The following is a 19,685-nucleotide window of genomic DNA, read 5'->3' as shown; positions in this document are numbered from 1 at the left end:
ATATCCGCCACCAACCAGGATTCCAATTGGATGCCGTCATACGATCCTGCCCACTCGTTTCGTAATGGCTAGACACACACACACACACACCATCGAGCAGTTCAATGGAGCATTTCCGCAAAACGATACACTATTCCATGAACGTCGTAAACAGTTCGCGTCGTGTTGCCACTGGCCATGGCTTCTATCTGGCATCAGCATGATTACATAACTCACCTAACACAATAAGTGAAATAAAGTGAGTAAAATATACTGCTGGGTGGAAGAGAAAAAGCACAGCAACAAATAAAAACCCCGATCGCAATAACAAACGATCAAGTGAGCAGACAGAAAGGGAGACCGAGGGAGAAAAAGAAGCAATTTTCTAAATATTACTAACACACATTTTATCCAGCCAGCCCGCCGGGCAGGGAAGTTCTGCTGAATGCAAATTTAAATCACAAATGCATCATGTGGCCGCAGCCCTCCCCCTTCCCCCTCGTCTGCTACTTCAATGGACACTTCGAAACGGGGGAACGATCAGTACAAAAAACGAGCAAATAAAACGCAAAAAAAAAACAATCAACATTCGTCTTCTTCGTCTCGGATGGGGTGCACTACTTCTCCATTTTGTGTTTTTTTTGTTGTTGAGTTTACTTCTGTGTTGCATTCGACACCATCACCAACACCGTTCTGCTGTCGGTGCCAGTGCTGTGCCGGAAAGTGCACCTTATCTGCCGGCAAGCACATATGCACAAAACCGGCCAAGACGCAGCCCCAGACAGGCCGACCTCTCGCGTGTGCTAAATGCTTCTAAAGCCCCAGCCCCGGGCCAGACGACGCTAGGCATTGACATAGGAGGAAAAAATGAGCACACAAAATAGACACTGTAACGGGGTGTGTGTGTGTGTGTGTGTGCGCGAGTCCAAGATACAGGTACGCTTCGCTGCTGTGTGACCGTCTAGCCAGCGACACTTCCACCGTTCCATCGTCTCACACTGAAAGTGCATTTGCATGTGGTTTAAACATTCGAGTCTGGCCGGCCCCCAAGCGAAGGTGCAGCAGCAACACATCGAACTATGACCAGTGGAGCCTTACCGCAAGAAGGTGTCGGTGCGCGTCAGCACTGTTGCATAAATGCGCATCAGTAACAGGGCCGGGCAACAGGATCCAATCATCATCCGGTTTGCTTGGCGGAAAAAGAGTGCACAGAGAGTGGATGATGCGGAGGTGATGGTGTATGGAGAGTGTCTCCTTCCTTTCCTGCGGTAATCGATCCTCTTTTCGTTGAGTGTTGCACTCGATCATTTGATCGCCAAAATGCACAGACTGCCCCCTTTTTAAAATACGTCACACGAAAGGATTTTTGGACAGCAGAATTTAAATACAGAATTGATGGTACGGTTTTTTGCCCCACTTGTATGTGTCTCTCTGCTTCTCATTTCCTTGCTGTCCTTTTTTTTGACTTAAGTGGTTTGACCTGTTGTCTTGATTGTCGCGTGTATAAATCTGATTCTGTGCCGGTACTAATACATTTTAAGTGATTCACACCTAAGAGAAAGCCCCATTTAAAATTAATCTAGCATTCCCCCCGTCGTAAATCAGATTCGAACGCAGAACTGTTATGATACCAGAACGACGGCCTAGCACTGCACCACGGAACAGTTATTTACAAGATATAATTAATTGTCTATAAAAGCTTATTTATGAGCAGTATCATATTCGTTGTGCAGTGTTAACAGTAAAAGTAATGAAAACAGAAGATTGCATGATAAAATAATTCAAATCGTTAGTGGATTGTAAAACATAACACCTAACCTGACAAAAATTAAAGAAATAAATAATTCGCAAGACAAACAAGTGCAATAAGAAGAACAACCAATTCGTTATTATTTATGTCGATTTTTTTTAAATACTTAACTTTTTTCTGTTCTGTTAACTCCCCCCTCGATGCGCTGTAAAGCATCAATCTGTCGATACGCACACTGTCACGCCACCTAATGCTGGCAGACCATACGAATAAAACCACACAAAAACAAACCGCTCGCCTTACAAACGTGACCCAGTAGCATTGCAGACGACAATACGCCGCATCTCAACACCCAATTCCCCCTTCCTGCCAGCCCATTCCCCGTGGGTTAGGATTATCTTTCCTGTCCGGGTTTAAAATGTGCGCTGAACGATCCGATTCCTGCACCACGGTACGCGCAGGCAAGTACCAAAGGGGGACTGGCGGACTCGAAGTATCCCGCGAGAAGGAAGGTATCGTAGGTTGGTGCAAAGTGACACAGTTTAAAATTTTATAAGGAAATGGAACCAAATCCATTTCAGCGCAGATAAGCTGGGTAGGTAGTGCTGTCGAAACGGGTGGGGGGGGGGGGGGGAGAAAGAGATGTTTGCGTCCAAAACGACGACGACGACGTCTCAGCCAATCGTCAATTTATTTAGAATGCATAGACAGTTCCAGTTGCGCTCGGAAAGGGAACCCTGCTTAGAGAACAGTCCTCTCTCTCTCCTTTCCTCTCTGGTATCTGGCTAACCATGTAGTGTCATATAGTAGCCGATTTTTATTCTTTTTTCCCATTTGCAACACTGCCAAAGCTTGCTCTGGTGCCGCGCTCGTCGTGATGTCCTTTTTCGCGCTCATGCAAACAAACAGAACTGCATCCAGCCAGCGCAATCTTTAATGCAGCCAGACCAGACCAGACAGACGGTAATGATTTGGATGCTAAAAGCTGTCGCCCTTCTTTTGGCTTCCCTCCTTGCACCCCTTGACACTCCCCACGTCTGGACGAGACAAAGTTTACAGCGGCGAAGTTCTGCCCCTTCTCGTTGCGTCGTCCATCGGCAAGCTGTTGGCTGTCGTTGTGGTCGTCGTGCTTAGAAGTCGAAACAGGGAACCATCTGAATCTTCACCCTCGGAGATGGGTAGGAGGAGGGGCAGGGCAGTATGTGTGTTGTTGCATCGTTCCAATTTTGGAGATGCACAAAACCTGCCTCTTTGACCGGCTCTTTGTATCGGCTCTCGAGAAAGAATGGGAGAGCAAGAGAGCAGGCCACCGAGTTAGTGTGGTAAAGTTTGTGTTTGAATTTTGTTATGATGATTGTCGCGTTGGTTGTGTGTGAGTTTTTTTTTTCGCTGTTGGTTGGTTCCTACCTCGTTTTACGCTCGTCGCTTCCGCTTTCTTCTGCCGGATGTAGTTGGAAGATGCTGGGTAAGTGTGCTGTCCGTGTGACATAACCAAGGAACCCATGCTTATGAGCTGCTGGCACAGCGGATACAGACATTGTTGATATCAGTTTGACCTACATTAAGTGAGGTAAAATATTGCGAACCGGCGAGGGGGCGAGCGCATCTTTGGACTGGGCTGCTAGACGAGCTAGAGCGAGCACGACCTACGACTGAGTCACTCTGGGAACGAAGATATTGCTGAGGCAATGTTTGGAGGTACTTAATCAATTGTTTTCTTCTTAAACTAAATAAATTGCTAAAATTGTTGGAGAACTATTAGAGAAAATAAAGTAAAGACGAACAAAGAAGCGATCATCATAATAATCATAATAAAAAACTTATTAAAATGTTGAAACAAAAATTAATAAACTAAAATTAATAAAGGTTGAAATGGAAAGCACTCCTTTGATGGCGAATTTTAAACACCTGCAAGATATCTAATACAATAAGATGTTAACTGGTATGTATTTACTTATCTTTACGAAACATCTCGTTAATTACATTGAGCATACCTACACCTCAATTACTGAAAGTCTTCACGTTGAATTCTTAACAATATTATTAAAACTAGCTATGAATATCAGCTTTATGTACCACTAGAAAATAAGGGTATATTGAAAGAGTCTAAGGAATTTATTTCTTCCAGTAAGATATAAAACGTAGTACTACTAGTCTGGTCAAATACAACGAAGGCTAAAAGCTCTGCTCGAAGTCTGCTCCAAAACAGCGCCCAATTAAATTTATGTTACAATTAAAAGTGTTATACATGCTTTTACCAACAAAAACAAAAATAAAAAGAAACTCCTCTACCAACAGACACCATTATTTCCACTCCGTAATAGGCATCCTTTCGCTCTCGATCGTTCTTTCCTGACAAGTGTCTTGCGTGGAGATAAAATAAAATACACACTCGCACACACACACACACACACACACACACACACACACACACACACACACACACACACACACACACACACACACACACACACACACACACACACACACACACACACACACACAGTAGCGTGTACAAGTAATCAAACATGGTCTTCTAACGAAAGGTGCAGATACGAGGGGGAAGGGGGGAGCAGCAAAGAGTGAGCACAGCCTGGCAAGCGCAACCGAAGCAAACGAAACGAAAATCTCATTAACATTAACAATTGCAATTGATGTCGTTTGCGTAGCGCGCAGTCAAAACAAATTTATCAGCCAGACGGTGCCAGAGCTGCTGCTGCAACTGCAAGAAGAACCCACGGCAGCATAAGATGCATTCAAGTGCATTGCACACAAAAAATTACAAAAAAAAAAAAAACATTCACAGACACAGAGGCAGAAAAGGGTAAAAATGCAATAAACAAGGCACGGTGGATCATAACAGCACAACAACAACGAAAATGCATCCAACAAAACGAACTGCAACAAATCAAACCACAGCAGAACGCCCACTTTTGGGCGTACAAATTAATTTACCCCCGCTTCCATGCCATGCTTTTCCATCCCTTCTGTTCTGGCTCGGGATTTGGCTTCCGAATTGCAGAAGCGAAAGCTTTGCATACTAGCTGCCTCGAAAGAAAAGGGAAACAAAATAGCAGAAACAAGAAGGTTCGTTTAGAGAGACCCACAAAACACCCACTGCTACCAAAAAGTAACAGCCGAAACAGCTCTCCCCAATGCTGGCTGCCTGCTTCGTGTTCTGCTGCCAGCAACGCGTTCTAACTGGCCAGCCCGTTTTGGAAGCCCGTCCATTGGGACGTACATGAAAATCATATTTTACTGTTTTATTGTTCCTGTTTTCTTTTATGCTCCACCCCAGACGGAGACTGCATTCGATTACAGCATCGGACCGCTTACCCATCCCACAAGGTGGGCAGCTCTACTCCCCCTGCTTGTGGCCACAACAGTTAAGGCAACACAAAACAAAACAAACGTAATGTGGCAAAAGTACGTCCTCTACGTCGCTTCACCCCCATGAAACGTCTCTACGTCGCATGAAACGTCTCCCCCCCCCTCTCCCCCACCACCCCTACTGAAACCCTTTCGTCTTTATGCGTCGTGTGTCCGAGTGACTCCATCTGCACCATGCAATAGCCCGCGCACTTTCCACCTTCCACGGGTATCTGTCTGTCCCTTCCGACCGGCTCTCATTGATTAGCGCTTGCTGATCGGACCACGTTCTTCCTCATGTGGCCTGCATGGGTGTGTGTGTGTGTGTGTGCATGTGCATCCGCGACTGCATGTCTCGGCTCGGCACTGTCTCGCTTGCATAACCACAGGCCCGGATTCTCACCCGGTTCTACATAGAGGCGCGCGCGCGCGCGTAACTCGTCAGCCGCGTCCAATAAGTCTGCCAGACAGCCAGACGGTTGCTGTCGTTGATTAATCGACGCTCGAAGCCCCCACGACCGTCCAGACCGGTGTCCAGACGCTGCGGTACAGCCGGGTCCAAACACTCCCCTCGTCTCACCTACCCCTCCCGCTGGGCGAGGGTTTCGGCGAGACGATGGCGAGCCCACCGCGCGATCTGGTTTCGCTGCGCTATCTAACCTTCTGCGCAACAGCGCACCCCGAAGCTCAACAGGTTGGTTCTAGCGGTGGCTGAGGTGACCAGACCGATGGGAGCAAAGAGGGAAAGGAATGGAGAGGACGTCTGGCAACTTTTTCTAACGCCTTTCGATTCTCGCCATCGCCATCGGAAATGTTACACCTTCTGTTGCCTTTTTTTTTCTCTTTCTTTTACATATCCTCCTTCCTTCCTTACCGTACCCCGAAAGTGTTGCCGGAGTCCGAAGAAGACGACTTTGCATCTCGCATGCAGTTCACTACCGACGCAGCTGTCGGACGCGGTAGCCGGTGTCGACGAATGATGTCGCATGTCACCGCAATGCTTGTCTCGATGGATGCGATTGGAGTTTTGCCTTGTTTGCTTCCAGAATATAATTGTGGCATAAAACTGTGCTGTCATTTCCAGCACAGCCTTCCCCAGCTACATCACTGCTTTCCTCTTTGGTTTTTTTTTTACACCACTTTGACAAATTTTGATGATCTTCTTCTGCTACTGCTGATCTTGACCTTCAATTGCATCAACTTCGCGTTGTCGTTCACGTAAATTTCTCCCTCGTTCATCGCAGCGTATGCCTCCCCGAATGCCAATTACTAGCTGTCATTAACTTCCTCATACTCCCTGTCTTCTCCAGCTCCATCGGAACATGTCTCTTTGGGTCTGAGTCTGGTTGGAATTAGATGCTTTTTGGTTGTTTTTATGCTGTATCGTTTCACTGGGCAAAAGGATAATTCTTTACGTCCCACAACGTTTTCGCGTGTCGCGTTATTCGTCATTTTATGACCGTGAAAAAGTAAAAACCCAAAACAAGAGACTGGCTGGTACTGGCTACCGAAAACAAACACGAACACAACGAAACACTGTAGCCCAGACAGAAGCGTACAGAGCGCACGGTGCGATAATGACCTAACTGTTACGCGGGCGCGCACGCCGCAGATAGGATGATGCGCAAGGCTCCTTTGCAGCTTGACTTGTGTTTCCTTCTTTGCAAGCCAAGCGATTGTTAAGTAACAGCTTCATGCATTTTTGTTTTTTTTTTGTTTTGTGTCGCTCCCAGAACGCTGGAGCGCTTTAAGAACAGAAAGTCCTCCTGTCCTGCATTACGTTTTACGACCTGCTTGAGTTGGACGATGATTCGTCGGCGTTGGATTGAGGTGGACAGAGTGTTTGCTCTGTGGAGTTTAAATGAGACTCTGCTCACCGTTCGATAACGAGACAGATGATGAATTTAAATTGCAACTACCCAACGCAGGAAACGGCTTTACGGTGAGCGAAGAGGTGGAGCAAAGACGCTGGCGAAGAAGTTGGCTTTATTTGGCGAATGGCATATCACATGAAAAAAATGTCGCTAGAAGACCTAATAACACATGTCCTTACCTGGGGTCTACGCTCTCTAGGAAAGCGCATTTCATCTAGTTCCTATCCTACACAAAAACACCCTGCACCTCGTCTTCCCCTTTTCATATAGCTTCCGCTTCTAGACACTCCTCCAAGTTGCTCTCATGCAGCCCCGTAAAATCAATGTAACCGTACGCGTGCAGTACCTTCCCCACCAAGTACAGCATTCCACCGTACAGCACCGCCAGCAGACACCAGTGCGCAAACGTTCGCAACCGATGGCGGCGCACCGATTTCTCCAACGTGCTCCACGGGTCGCGCATCAGGTACTGCCGCAGTCCCTTGATCTGATGATCCAGGAAGCTGTTCCACTGGATCGCCTTGGCATCGCACGGGAAGTACTGCTGATCGTCGGCCGCCATCGCGTCCAGCACGCGGCGCATACGCGCCGTCCGGAAGCACCACTGGTTGTTGGTGAAGAAGCGCAGCACGGCGGAAAAGCGATGCACCTTCCGGTAGAGCTTTAGCACGCGCGGCTTCTGACCACCGAGCTGCAGCATGGCGTCGAAGAACAGTGCCGGCAGGACGTGGTACAGGATGGACAGCACGTCCGCTACCAGCTTGAAGCGGGTCGTGTTGTACGTCGTTATCCACAGCGACTTGTCGAACGGGATGCGATCCTTCCAGTGCTCCAGCTGGTGCTGCGTTTCGCGCCAGCTCACCGGATTGTCGTCCGTGGTGCAGTTGTACACGTTGTCCTCCTCGCGATGGCTCGCCGCGTACCAGGTGACGGCGAGCGTCGCATTAATAACCGTATCTGCCGGCACGATGCTCGCCTTGTAGTCCATGTGGATGTGAAATATGCGCAGGACGCCAGTTGCTGCGCCACACACTACGCCGTTAAAACCGTACAGATTGTCCGTCCAGCCAGCGATTGGATCTTCCATGGTGGTTGTAACTGGGCAGGAAGCAGTAAAATATATTACAGGTGGTATTACATTTCCACTTTGAGCGTATTCTTACTGATCGAAGGTCTGATGATCGCTACTGGCAGCTTCGCTTTGTAGCGCCGCACCATTTCCTCCGAGAGCGATTTGGTGAAGGCGTACGTGTTCGGCCATGGTTCGATCAGCTTCTTCGACAGCTGCTCAAACACGTCCGCATCGTTCTCGCTTTCCGACGCTTTGATTAGAACGCTCGGATCCAGTGGTGGATCGTAGAACTTCTCCTCGATGACGCCCAGCACGCAGTGTGAGAAAGCCGTCGAGATGTAGGTGAAAATCTGAATCGGGTGTAAAATGAACATTGTAAATGGAAGAATTGTTTAATGGATTTCGTGACATACCTCCAGCTGGCGGCATTTTTCGGCTATTTTCAACATCTCTTGCGTTCCGCGCACATTCGTTTGTATGGACTCCTTCAATGATTCGTCAAACCGCACATCAGCCGCAGCGTGCACGATGATGTTCGTCCGCTCGTATATGTACTCGAGATCATCGTTCGAAATGCCCACTCCAACCTCACTGATGTCACCTTCGATGAGCCGAATCTTGGACAGGTACAGCTGAGGATCTTTTTCGTAGTTGACAAACACCGCTTCCTTACCGAGCAGCTGCTCCAGCCGTTCGGTAGGACTAAGGCCTTTCTTGCGTCGAAGGATCAGCAGTATCTCCGCCACATTGCATCTGAAATTGACACCCTTTTATGTAGCTTGTTCACACTCTTATCCCCGATATCCCTCTTCCACCTGCACAACTCACTTTATCAGCTTCTCTATCAGCAGCTTGCCCACAAACCCACTACCACCGGTAAGCAGCACGTACTTTCCGTCGTAGAAATCTTTCAACGGAGATCGGTACGCGCGGAACTCTTCCAAACTGACCATCGCTGGAACGACACTGTTCTGCTGACGCACACACAGGCACACACACGGACCGTTTGGCAGAAGGGAATCGATACGGAACCGTTTGCCCCGTGGACGCACAAACTGCAACTAACGCGATCGCTGGCGCGGTCTGCAACTGCAACCCAAGTGCACTGTGACCAATGTTTAAAGTTTAATTATAAGCTGCCGTTTTTCCCGGCCAATGAGAGTTCATTAACATTCAGTATGTTTTTTTCTTCGGTGTTGCTGCTTTCGTTTATTTGAGCCTCACAAACACTACGAATTGATCGGTCGTAAGGTGACGAATGTGCAGTTTTGCACTAGTTTTCGAGGTGGTGCTGAGCGGCTATGCGCTGTGCAGTATTTTAATGCGTCTTAGTGGCCGTGCCTATCGATTTCCCATGCTGATGGAATATGTAATAATTTGATTTACTTTATTTATATTTCACTACATGAGTTGTTGCACTACATCTATTGACACTAACGTAAAAATAGGAAATGAAACGACTCATGTGACTTTTCTTGAACTTATGGATGATATTCTTATGCATTTCAACACAAATAACACATGTTAGAAAGTATAATTAAATGTTTTTCTTTTACTTTGTAAGCGAAAATCATGGAAAATGTGAGAAAAAAACAAGTCACAGCAAGACTGTTGCAGATTTGTCTTCAGAAATATTGGAATAAAACTATATCCGTCTATAATGTAGTTTTGAGCTCCACCAAGTAGTGCTTTGTGTAACTCTCTAAGTGCACCTGAGTTAGTATAAAATAACAATGCATAATTCATAGAAATATATCCGAACAAAGCTGAAACATGCTAGAGAATGTTGAAAAGCATAAATATACATCATATTGGAATAATAATCAAACATACAACAAATTAATCTCAACCAAATATTATAACGTTACACTGCCCGCAGCAACAGAAAACAAATGAATAATGGTTCACGTTGTTTTTCTGGCGATATGGACACAACGACAAGGCATTTTGATTACTAAAGAAAACAGATAACGCAACCAGAAACACCGAGAACACATTCATTCGTTCTCGGTAATTTTGGACATTTCTACATTAGTGTTGAATACTGATGATACGCAAACTGTTATTCAATACCTTTCACGCCTTCGTTCTAAACATGAGCATGCCTACGCTACTGAACACACGTTTTAAGCAAAGTTTGGAGGGCAAAGAACTGTCAAACCGTATCACACACACACAAACATACAAATGCTGCTGCTATACAGGTAATTAGCATTAGCACCAGGTTCATCCAACGGCAAAGTGACCTTCCTGATCAGGGAAGCGCTCACCGCATTATAAATCAATCGCCTAGTGACACTTAAATTACAAGACACAACCCATACGTTCCACGTAGGTAAGTAAGCTCAAAACTTCCTCATACAGTACAAAACAACGGCAACTTTTATTGAGCAATCGATGCACACAGTGGCGAAGAATGAATTTCAAGCAAATTGTGTACAACCCAAGAAGCTCCTCAGATCGGGCACACCGGCCGCTTCCAGCAGTCGCAGGCCCACCACCACATACATCGAGTAGATCACCCCCAGCATGAGTAGATGTATCAGCCGACGGCGCCGATAAATCTGTAGCGCCTCTTCGTTCGTGTTCCACGGCTCGCCAAGCAGATAAACCCGGCAGCCCCGGATATGGTTGACGCCAAACTTGCTCCACACTACCGACTTCATGTCGCACGGGAACAGATGCCGATCCACTATCTCCATCCCGTCCACTACCTGGCGCATACGCTTGGTGGCGAACTGGAACTGATGGTTGGTGAAGAACCGCAGCACGTCCGAGAACCGGTGCACCTTCCGGTACAGGCGCAAGATCTGAGGCTTCTCGCCCCGGCAGCGCATCACGAGGTCGAAAAACACTGCCGGTATCAGATGGTAAAACACCTGCAGAAAGCTAGCGACGTAGTAGTACCGCGTCGTGTTGTAGGTCGGTATCCAGAGGGACTTCTTCACCGCCACCACGCCCTTCTGCGAGAGGCAATCGTTCCGGATGTCACCCCAGGTCGTGTGGTTTTCGTCCATCGTACAGTTGAACACGTTCTCCTCTGCCGGGTGTTTGGCGGCGTAGTGGGCCGCCACCAGCGTACCATTGATGACGATATCGGCCGGGATGATGTCCGCCTTGTACTCGTCGCGAATGTGGAAGATCCTCAGCACACCGGTTCCGGCACCGCTCACGACCCCGTTGAACCCGTAGAAGTTGTCCGTCCATCCGACAATTGGGTCAGCGTAGGTGGAAGTCACTGGGCAACGGGGAAAGAAATAAATGTAAAGTCATTATGTTGAACCGATGTAGGAAGTTGCCTCGGCTTTAACCTACCGATCGAAGGACGAACGATCGCTATCGGCATCTTGTCTCTGCGCCGTCGGACGACCTCCTCCGCCAGAGCTTTCGTGAACGAGTACGTGTTTGGCCACGGTTCCACCATCTTCTTCGATACAGCCTCCAGCTCGTCCAGCCGCGGTTCGTTTTCCATCATTTTGATCAACTCCAGCGGATCGATGTTGGGCGTGTAGAACTTTTCCTCCACCGTCTCCTTTATGCATTGCGAAAAAGCGCTCGATACGTAAACGAAAACCTGCAAAGTAGAAAGTTACTTAGAGTCCTCTGTACTCTTCCACTGCCCACCCACACCTACCTCAAGATTGGCACATTTTTCGGCAATGTTAAGCAAATGATCCGTACCGCGAACATTCGTCTCGACCGACTCTTTCATCGACTCGTCGAACCGCACATCGGCGGCCGAGTGAAGCACGATGTTGGTGTGCTTGATCACGTAGTCCAGATCATCGTTGCTGATCGCTAGCCCGGGCCGGCTGATGTCTCCCTCGATCACCTTCAGCCGGTCGAGATACAGCTCCGGTTGCTGCTGATAGTTTACAAACACTGCCTCCTTCTTGAGCAGCGCATGGAGCCGCTCCTCCGGGCTGACGCCCTTCTTGGAGCGCAGCAGAAGGAGAATCTCACGCACGCCACACTTGATCAGCTTTTCGATGAACAGCTTGCCCAGAAACCCACTGCCTCCGGTAAGCAGAACCGTTTTGCCGTGGTAGAAATCCTTCACGGGAGATTTGTTAGCGTTAAACTCCTCCAGGCTCATGATTTGTCCACGTTTTCTTCTTTCTCCTTGCAGGAGGAAGTGCGAATCAATACGAGCGGACAGTTGTTACCGCGGCTAGTTGTCAATTACTGATGAGCGATCGTACGCATGCGGCCAATTTGAAGTATTTCTTTACACCGCCAACCGAGTCTAATTAATTACCCCGACCTCGGCCGAATTGTAAAAAGGTTATAGCGGTGTGACGTACACGTTTGTCGCGTTTTGATGTGCGTATGTGTGTGTGCGCGTAGTGTTGTGTTTGTTTTTCATTGGAATTAGTGAGAAAAGGTTCGGCCCTGGGTGAGACAACTTCTACGGGCTCAACTCGGCAACTATGGGTAAGATTTGACGAGAGTGAGTAGAGGCCCATGGGTCACATGTGAAAAAGGATGATTTGTTCATTCCGTATTTGCGCCTTGAGCTATGCAATGGTCTCTCATGCTGGATACGATCGATGGCGTGCAAGGACAGTTTCAACATTGCATGCAAATACTTATAGTGACAACAGGGTAGTTCATACAAATCCACGCAATGATAAGCCACATTTAGTAACAAAAAGCACACTTCTTTCCAATTTGTTTCTTTTCAGCATTCTTATCTACTGTTATCTTATGATTGTCTTCGTAAACATCAGTACTATTCCCATCTTTTGTTGTATAAAAAATTGCATTAGTCCCGTTCCGTTCCTTTTACCGTAAGATGTACTTTATTTTATTATCTTTCTAACAGTTGTTTGTTTTTCTATTTACATGAAAAAAGCATTGAGTAGTAACACTCGATGTCTACTACGTCATTCTAGCGTGAATCTTGAGTGAATATCCCTGCCTTCAAGCAGAGCAAAACCCCAAGCACTAACAAAATGCGCCGTATCTTTCGCATCGAATTTGTACAACATACAGACACATGGAGTGTATGACACGCATACAAGCATCAGCAAAAAATGGCTTTCTTTACCTTTCATAATTTCCCGACCCATCCCCGATAGGAAGCCATCTGCAAAATTGCTTCCATTTTTCTATAGCGCGTGTTTGTGGGAGGACCAAACTGCAGACAAACTCACGTCCTACGATGATCGACGAGATGCTATCGATCAACTAGCTTTAGAAGACTAACATCCCAACCGCCTTGCAGAGGTAGAAGATGAGCAGCGCCCAGATGGAGTAGTAAGCGGCCAGTATGAAGTAGTGCACTATCCGCATCTGCTTGTGGCGCTTGATCGCCTCGTCCAGGTTCTCCAGCGGCTCGTTGGCGATGTGCTTGCGCAACCCATGAATGTACGTCCAGAAGTAGTCGGCCCACTCAATCTTCTGAATGTTGCACTGGAACATAATCTGATCGTCTGGGGACAGCCTACGAATTTGAGAGAGCATTCTGTTGTAGAAGAAGAATGTCTAACCAATGTCCAGTCACTTACTTTTCTCTCAGAGATTTCAAATTGTCATTCTCGAATGTCCATCGTCCGTTGGCAAAGTATTCGATGACTGTGGCGAATTTGTGCACCTTTCGATAAAGGTCCATAACTCTGGAATGATAAGAAACAAGCACATTACATGCATTGCATCTCAAAACATGTTCCAACAACGCCTACCTCGGTGTGCGTCTGATCACTCGCAGGTACGTGTCGATCAACAGTGCAGGCAGCAGATGGTAGATCACTTTGTAGAACTCATACAAATACTTGTTCGTCGTCGTGTTGTGACACACGATCCAGAGCGATTTCTTCGGCGGGCAATGTTTACCCACCTCGATCGAGTACTTGTAGATCTTTTCTGTAGGTGAAAAAAGGAGCCAAAGCGGTGTTAGAATCAGAAATAAAAAAGCCTCACCCACCTCAAATGAAAAACACACGTACGGTACGAGATGGGATTGTCGTTTCCGGTGACACAGTTGTAAATTTTGGTGCGCGGTTTGGCCACACCCTTCAGCTCCCCGTTCGACTTGGCCTCCGGCAGCGGTCGATCGCCTTTCCTAAGGTGGTGATAGATAAAACTGTCTCGTTTAACAAGAGAGCGAACAAACTTCAGTGCTTGGACAGCGCCCCCGCCTGCTGCGGGATGGAAACAAAAGCTCTAGCTTACCGTTCTACGTAGGTTTGCCAGCCGGCGGCCAGCACCGTATTCACGACTATGTCCGCCGGTATGATGTCCGCCTTGTTGTTGTCGTCCACGTGCATGATGCGAATGATGCCAAGCGCAACGCCCGCAATCACACCGTTCAGCCCGTAGATGTTGTCGGTCCAGCCACCGATCGGTTCCTCGTTAGTAGCAATCACTGTAGAATGAGTAGATGCCAGGTTTAGTTGTATGCTGCCCTCTCAAAAACTTCCCTGTTGCCCACACCAACACCTACCAATCGATGGTCGAACGACGGCGATCGGAAGCAGCTCGCCGTACTGCCGCACCACGTCCTCGGTGAGTGCCTTCGTGTAGACGTACGTGTTCGGCCAGGGGTGAATGAAATCGTTCACCGTTTTGTTCATGTGCTCCTCGAACCGCTCGTCCATCGCCTCGACCAGCTGGATCATCTTTTCCGGCTCGGACGGTGGCGTGTAGAACTGCTCCTTGATCAGTCCCTGGGGGCAGTTCGAGTACGCGGTCGAGATGTACACGAACAGCTCCAGATTGACGATCTTCTCCGCGATGCGCAGCAGATCGCGCGTGCCGCGCACGTTCACCTCGATCGCTTTCTTGAGCGCCTGGTCGAAGCGGACGTCCGAGGCGGCGTGCAGCACTATCTGCGCATTGTTCACGATGTACTCGATCGATTCGTCCGAGAGGCCGAGGGACGGGTGCTGCAGATCCGCATCGACCAGCTTGACACGCTCGATGAACGTAGGGCAGTCTTTCTTCAGGTTCATAAAGACGATGCTGCTGAACAGATCGTCGCAACGCTGCTGCGTCGTTTTGCCCTTCTTCGGTCGGGAAAGTAGAATAATCTGTCTGACGTTTATTCTACAGGGGAAGAAAAAAACGAAGGAATACAGTCGTTTAGATTCTAGTGTTGGTTGCAATCGTTATCTTTTCTATAACCGTGTCTGCCATACAGTCAAAGAACACCGCAACATTGAATGTAAATCCCAGTACCAGTAGGTACTGCACTATCCGGATCGAATTATCAATTCTAATTCGAAATTAGAACCCACCCGACACAGCGAGACGGCCACAAATTCTAGAACACCGTTCGGTGGACCTGAAGCACCATTCACCTCATCATTACTTCGGTTCCACTTGACTTTTACGCACTTGAACTTCGCCTTCACTGACCGTCCCACGGTTTGGTTCCAACGACTAGAAGAAAATTCAAGCACAACAAAAAACAGACTGCTACTTCGTGCTCTAGCTTCGATGACACGAGCTGTTACGAAGGCTAGCTCACACGTTTGTCCGTGCCAAACCCCGCAGCCAACACCTCCCGATAACGTGAGTAAGCAATTCGGGCACTGGTCTATAGAGGATTTTTTTTGTTGCAAACAACTTTGTGGTCTAGGAGGAAGCACCTTTTTTGTATCTTCCACATATCCGATTTTTTTTCTTTTCCATCGCTAAACTGCACAACAATAGCAGCCCTAATGTAGCGGTACGGCGTGTGTCCGTTCTTGTTGGTAACCTTCATTTGATTTTGGAGAGTGGGAAATGATGATGCTCCTCAAGTAAACCGGTTAGTGGTAATGAGAGAAATCCAAAATAATCATTATTTCTGACTGGGCAGAAGGCGACCGCAATGGAACGAAGACGAAGTAACAGAATTACGCATTACACGATTGTAGCAATGGATTGTCTTTATGGGTTTGCCTGCCGGAATAAAACAATAATTTTAATTTTGCTTCCTACACACCAACCCTGCGTACTCTCGTTCGGGCAGGCAATCTTTATTATATGCGCATTACCGTACAAACGATCCGCCTGGAGGGCCACAAATGTCAACCTTCCTCGCTGCTGCCTGCGAGGATCAAAGCGCGCAGGAACGCCGCTACCATTGCGTAAGGTACAATCTTCTGGCTAGAAGCGAACTAATCGAGTCTTGCGAAACCTGTTTACCCACAGCTAATTGGCATTCTATCCTAATCGGCGGAATGTGAGTGTGCATAGCATAAGAGTCTAACCTCCCATTATCCGGGTGCAAACATGCGTATGAATGCAGAAATAGACGTTATTATCTGTAGCATCGACTGCAGCAAAGATTAAAATATCAAATAAACTCTGTGCATTCATCGAGATCAAACACTTCACCAGTTAAGGCTTAATTCAATATTTATCGGACAACAGATCCATTTTGGTTGAATCTTCTGCTGTGGATGAACTCCAACAAGGTCACTGACACACAAAAAAAGGTGTAAAAAATAAATGTTTTGCGGTTTACACGGCAAACAAGGCATGTCTGCAGTACTCTCTGTGCCCAACACATCGTGCGGAGAGTTGGGCTATTGACAGCAATTGTTTCGAAAGAAGTACTTCATAAAAAGACAGCATGCAGGTGTACAACAACAAAAAATCTGTTTACCAAGGTTACGTCAAGATCAATCGATCACCACGCGTAATGATGTGTGTTGTCCCATTACATGTGTACTCCAAGAACCATCAACAAAGCCTAGGCAGTTGCTGAGAACACGATACAAATTTTGGTGATAACTTGCGGAAGTACATAGATGCGTACGGCGTCATCTTCAGCAATGTTATTTGCTGAAGGCAGTACGCGTCTTCACTCAAGGCTATGTTGAAAGAACGAATTTTCAGTCGCAAATTATGTCTCCACTCGGTTTGCAAACACTTTTTTACAGAACTTTACGACTGCAAACCGGCATCCGGGATGCAAAACGTGCTTTCGCTTTAGCAGCAGAAGAAACAGCAGCAATAGCAACAGCAGCTGTATTGACACCCCCACTTAGCACAGTCGTATTACACCTGATTCGTAATGATACGAAAAATTAACGCTTCGGTAGCAACTCTCGTTTGAATTCTGGCCTGAATCGTACGCCTTACTCTAGGTTCTAGGAATAGGAAAATATGGAAGTATCTGTTTCTAACATTTGCTAGTACTTTTCCTATAAAACATTCTAAACAGAACTACATTTGCTACTCATGAAGGTAATCTACCTGCTGTCACTTTCTCTCCACAGCCACCTTCACAGTAAGCAGTAAACAACAACTTATGACGTCGTCCATATCATACACCTGCACCCAGCGGGTGGTAGCACCCGTTTGGATATTGCATTACCGCTGCTGTATTCCTAAACCACTATTGCCAATCCCCAGCACAGCCGAGCCGTGCATTAAACGACATCAAATCTCGTTCTCTTTTTCTCTGCCTTGTGGGACAAAGCTTTAAACGCGGCAGCAACAGCCGTTTTCGCCGTTTTGCAAACAGCGACTTTCCCGTTTTGTCAGACGCGCTTGTCCCCGCGCTCAACATGCGGGTGAATAATTAATCGAATACTAACAGTCAGTCCCTTCGTCGCCCCATACTCCCCGATCACCCTGGAGCGCAATGATCCAGAATGATAGCAAAACGCCCAGAACGTGCGTTGCGTGGGATCTTACCTAAGCAGCTTCTCGATCAGCAAGCGCCCGATAAAGCCGGTACCTCCGGTGATCAGTACACACTTGTCGCGATAAAATTCCATCACCGGGGTGGACGTGATCTTGCGCTCCTCCGTCATCGTCAGCTCGTTGTTGTGGCCCGACTCTGCGCTTGCTCGAAGATCCATCCTAGCAGGGCCGTTGCGGGTTGCTGCGTGTGGGGAAGTTTCGTGTTTCCAAAAACGCAGGCGCAGGGCAGACGTAGACTTAGAAGCCTGTGAGAGGAAGATGACAGATAAGGTTGATAATTATTAGAACATCATCAACAACAGCAACACGTAATGAAGTATCCCTGCGCGACAACACCATTCGAAACGGAAAAGGTCGTTCGACTGCCCAACATTTTAATGTCATTTCAAATTCACTTTCCACTCCTATTTAGCCGCACGACAAACTGCCCGCCCTTTTCACCTTACGCACACGCTACTAGCGACATTCGAACAAACACTAAGAAACACACATATGCACACACAAACACAGCTAAACCATATCCAAACGACTATCTAATGTCACTCGCCAGCAACGTGCACAATCGGTAGTCTTAATCGAAATGCAAACAGCTTCGACAATTAAAACTCAACTGCGACGACGGGCGGAATCGATGGAAGCGCTTTCGCTTTTCTTCTGCCGCACAGTCACACCACCACGTGGCCTCTATTTGGCTTTACCTTCTGCGTGAGGTGTTGTGCTGGAAGCGTGTACAAAAAAAAATTACAGTGTTTATACTTCCGAGCAAATAGTTTTAAGCCACAGCAGAGTGTCCCTTATGCCTGCAGTCACTCAAGCTATTGCGGAGAAAAGGGCTCATTACATCAGGAAGTAAAAATCGCAGCTGTGAATGCGTCTCAAGATCCTCGTTTACTTTGCGATGCGCTTTCACTGCATCTTTCCTGTGCATCATTTACATCATCACACTTCATAAGCCTTATGACATGTTGGGCCTGTCCTTTGTATTCTGCTCAATTTGCGCGGCATATAGCGAATACACTATCTACTCTGCTTAATAGCACACCCAGGTTCCCCTCCTCCAACCGTTTGTCTATTCCATGCACGTACCCGAAACTATTGCTCTACCTTTCCCAAATACAAACTAGAAACGATCCACCAATAATTCACGCTAACAGTCACGATTACACCGCATCGCGCGTGCCCTAGCCTGCTGGAAACCGCCACTAACCGTTCGGAGACTATTACCGTTTACACTCGCCGATCGATGGCTTTGAAGACACCGATCAATCAGGTAGTCTACTACTGCTGCAGTTGCGGTGGACTACCAGGCGCAGGTTGCTGGTGTTGTGATCGACGGAGAAAATTTGCGTCCGCACGGCTCAAACTGATTCACTGTACTGGCCACAACGGAGCGGTAATTTCATTTTTCACCCGACTTGGTAGCCGAAGCTCCACCGCTCCAACACCACACGGCGTCAAGTGCCCGGACCCTTCGCCAAGTACGCCTCCCCCCCTTCAAACGTCGTACGAGTCAAGTTGCGCACACAGACAAAGGACACATACACATACGTGCAATTGTAGAGGTAGTCCCCCTTCCCCTTGTTTACATACCGCACCGGCAAGAATGGAGCGATGTGCGTGCCAAACAATTACGCCGATCGTAAGTGTGATCGTGTTAGATTTTGAAGGGGGTTATGGAGGATCTTCGCAGGAGGTTCGTCGCTTAGGGAGAGAATGGTAGGTTAAGAATGATTTTGTCTGGTTTGTTCACTTCAGTTTTTTTTCGGACCCACTCACATCCTATATCCCTTCCCCGGAAGTTACCTTCCCATTTACATGTGTGTGTGTGTGCACAGATACAATGTCAAATTGTGTGTACTTTGCAGCTCACACACGGGATGATGACGATCGGCAATCGAAGACAGGAGACACAGGTGTTTACATTCGTTAGCAGCAGCATTACACTTCATCCAACCGATTCAGCTACCGGTACCGTCCGATTGGCAAGTACCCATTAGGA

The 19,685-nt window shown here is 47.5% G+C and overlaps 3 protein-coding genes across 6 annotated transcripts; all 3 read right to left on the bottom strand.

Moving 5' to 3' along the window:
* Nucleotides 1–7,062: 7,062 nt before the first annotated feature.
* Nucleotides 7,063–9,166, bottom strand: LOC5666882 (fatty acyl-CoA reductase wat). Its single transcript, XM_001688718.2, has 4 exons — nucleotides 8,873–9,166; nucleotides 8,458–8,797; nucleotides 8,136–8,394; nucleotides 7,063–8,070 (listed from the first exon to the last, which is right to left on the bottom strand). The coding sequence occupies exons 1-4, from the start codon at nucleotides 8,995–8,997 to the stop codon at nucleotides 7,235–7,237; spliced, it is 1,560 nt and encodes a 519-aa protein (XP_001688770.2). The 5' UTR covers nucleotides 8,998–9,166; the 3' UTR covers nucleotides 7,063–7,234.
* Nucleotides 9,167–10,403: 1,237 nt separating this feature from the next.
* Nucleotides 10,404–12,404, bottom strand: LOC5666881 (fatty acyl-CoA reductase wat). The gene is made up of 3 exons (XM_001688717.2): nucleotides 11,679–12,404; nucleotides 11,360–11,618; nucleotides 10,404–11,282 (listed from the first exon to the last, which is right to left on the bottom strand). Exons 1-3 carry the CDS (start codon nucleotides 12,138–12,140, stop codon nucleotides 10,468–10,470), a joined length of 1,536 nt encoding a protein of 511 aa, XP_001688769.2. The 5' UTR covers nucleotides 12,141–12,404; the 3' UTR covers nucleotides 10,404–10,467.
* A 419-nt stretch (nucleotides 12,405–12,823) lies between these two features.
* Nucleotides 12,824–19,068, bottom strand: LOC1276657 (fatty acyl-CoA reductase wat). 4 transcript variants are annotated; one of them, XM_061644545.1, is made up of 8 exons: nucleotides 18,911–19,068; nucleotides 17,678–17,931; nucleotides 14,490–15,091; nucleotides 14,219–14,411; nucleotides 13,993–14,108; nucleotides 13,729–13,909; nucleotides 13,555–13,662; nucleotides 12,824–13,490 (listed from the first exon to the last, which is right to left on the bottom strand). In XM_061644545.1, exons 2-8 carry the CDS (start codon nucleotides 17,842–17,844, stop codon nucleotides 13,241–13,243), a joined length of 1,617 nt encoding a protein of 538 aa, XP_061500529.1. In that variant the 5' UTR covers nucleotides 17,845–17,931; nucleotides 18,911–19,068; the 3' UTR covers nucleotides 12,824–13,240. The 4 variants fall into 4 exon arrangements, with proteins under 4 accessions (XP_061500529.1, XP_061500530.1, XP_556664.4 ...); XM_061644546.1 differs by having other exon boundaries at nucleotides 18,894–19,064; XM_556664.4 differs by having other exon boundaries at nucleotides 13,993–14,129; nucleotides 18,911–19,059.
* Nucleotides 19,069–19,685: the final 617 nt, after the last annotated feature.

Source organism: Anopheles gambiae, chromosome 2 (genome assembly GCF_943734735.2).
Source record: "Anopheles gambiae chromosome 2, idAnoGambNW_F1_1, whole genome shotgun sequence".
Classification (NCBI taxonomy): Eukaryota; Metazoa; Arthropoda; class Insecta; order Diptera; family Culicidae; genus Anopheles; species Anopheles gambiae.
The sequence above is the reverse complement of the archived record's forward strand: the minus strand, read 5'-3'. Positions and strand labels throughout refer to the sequence as shown.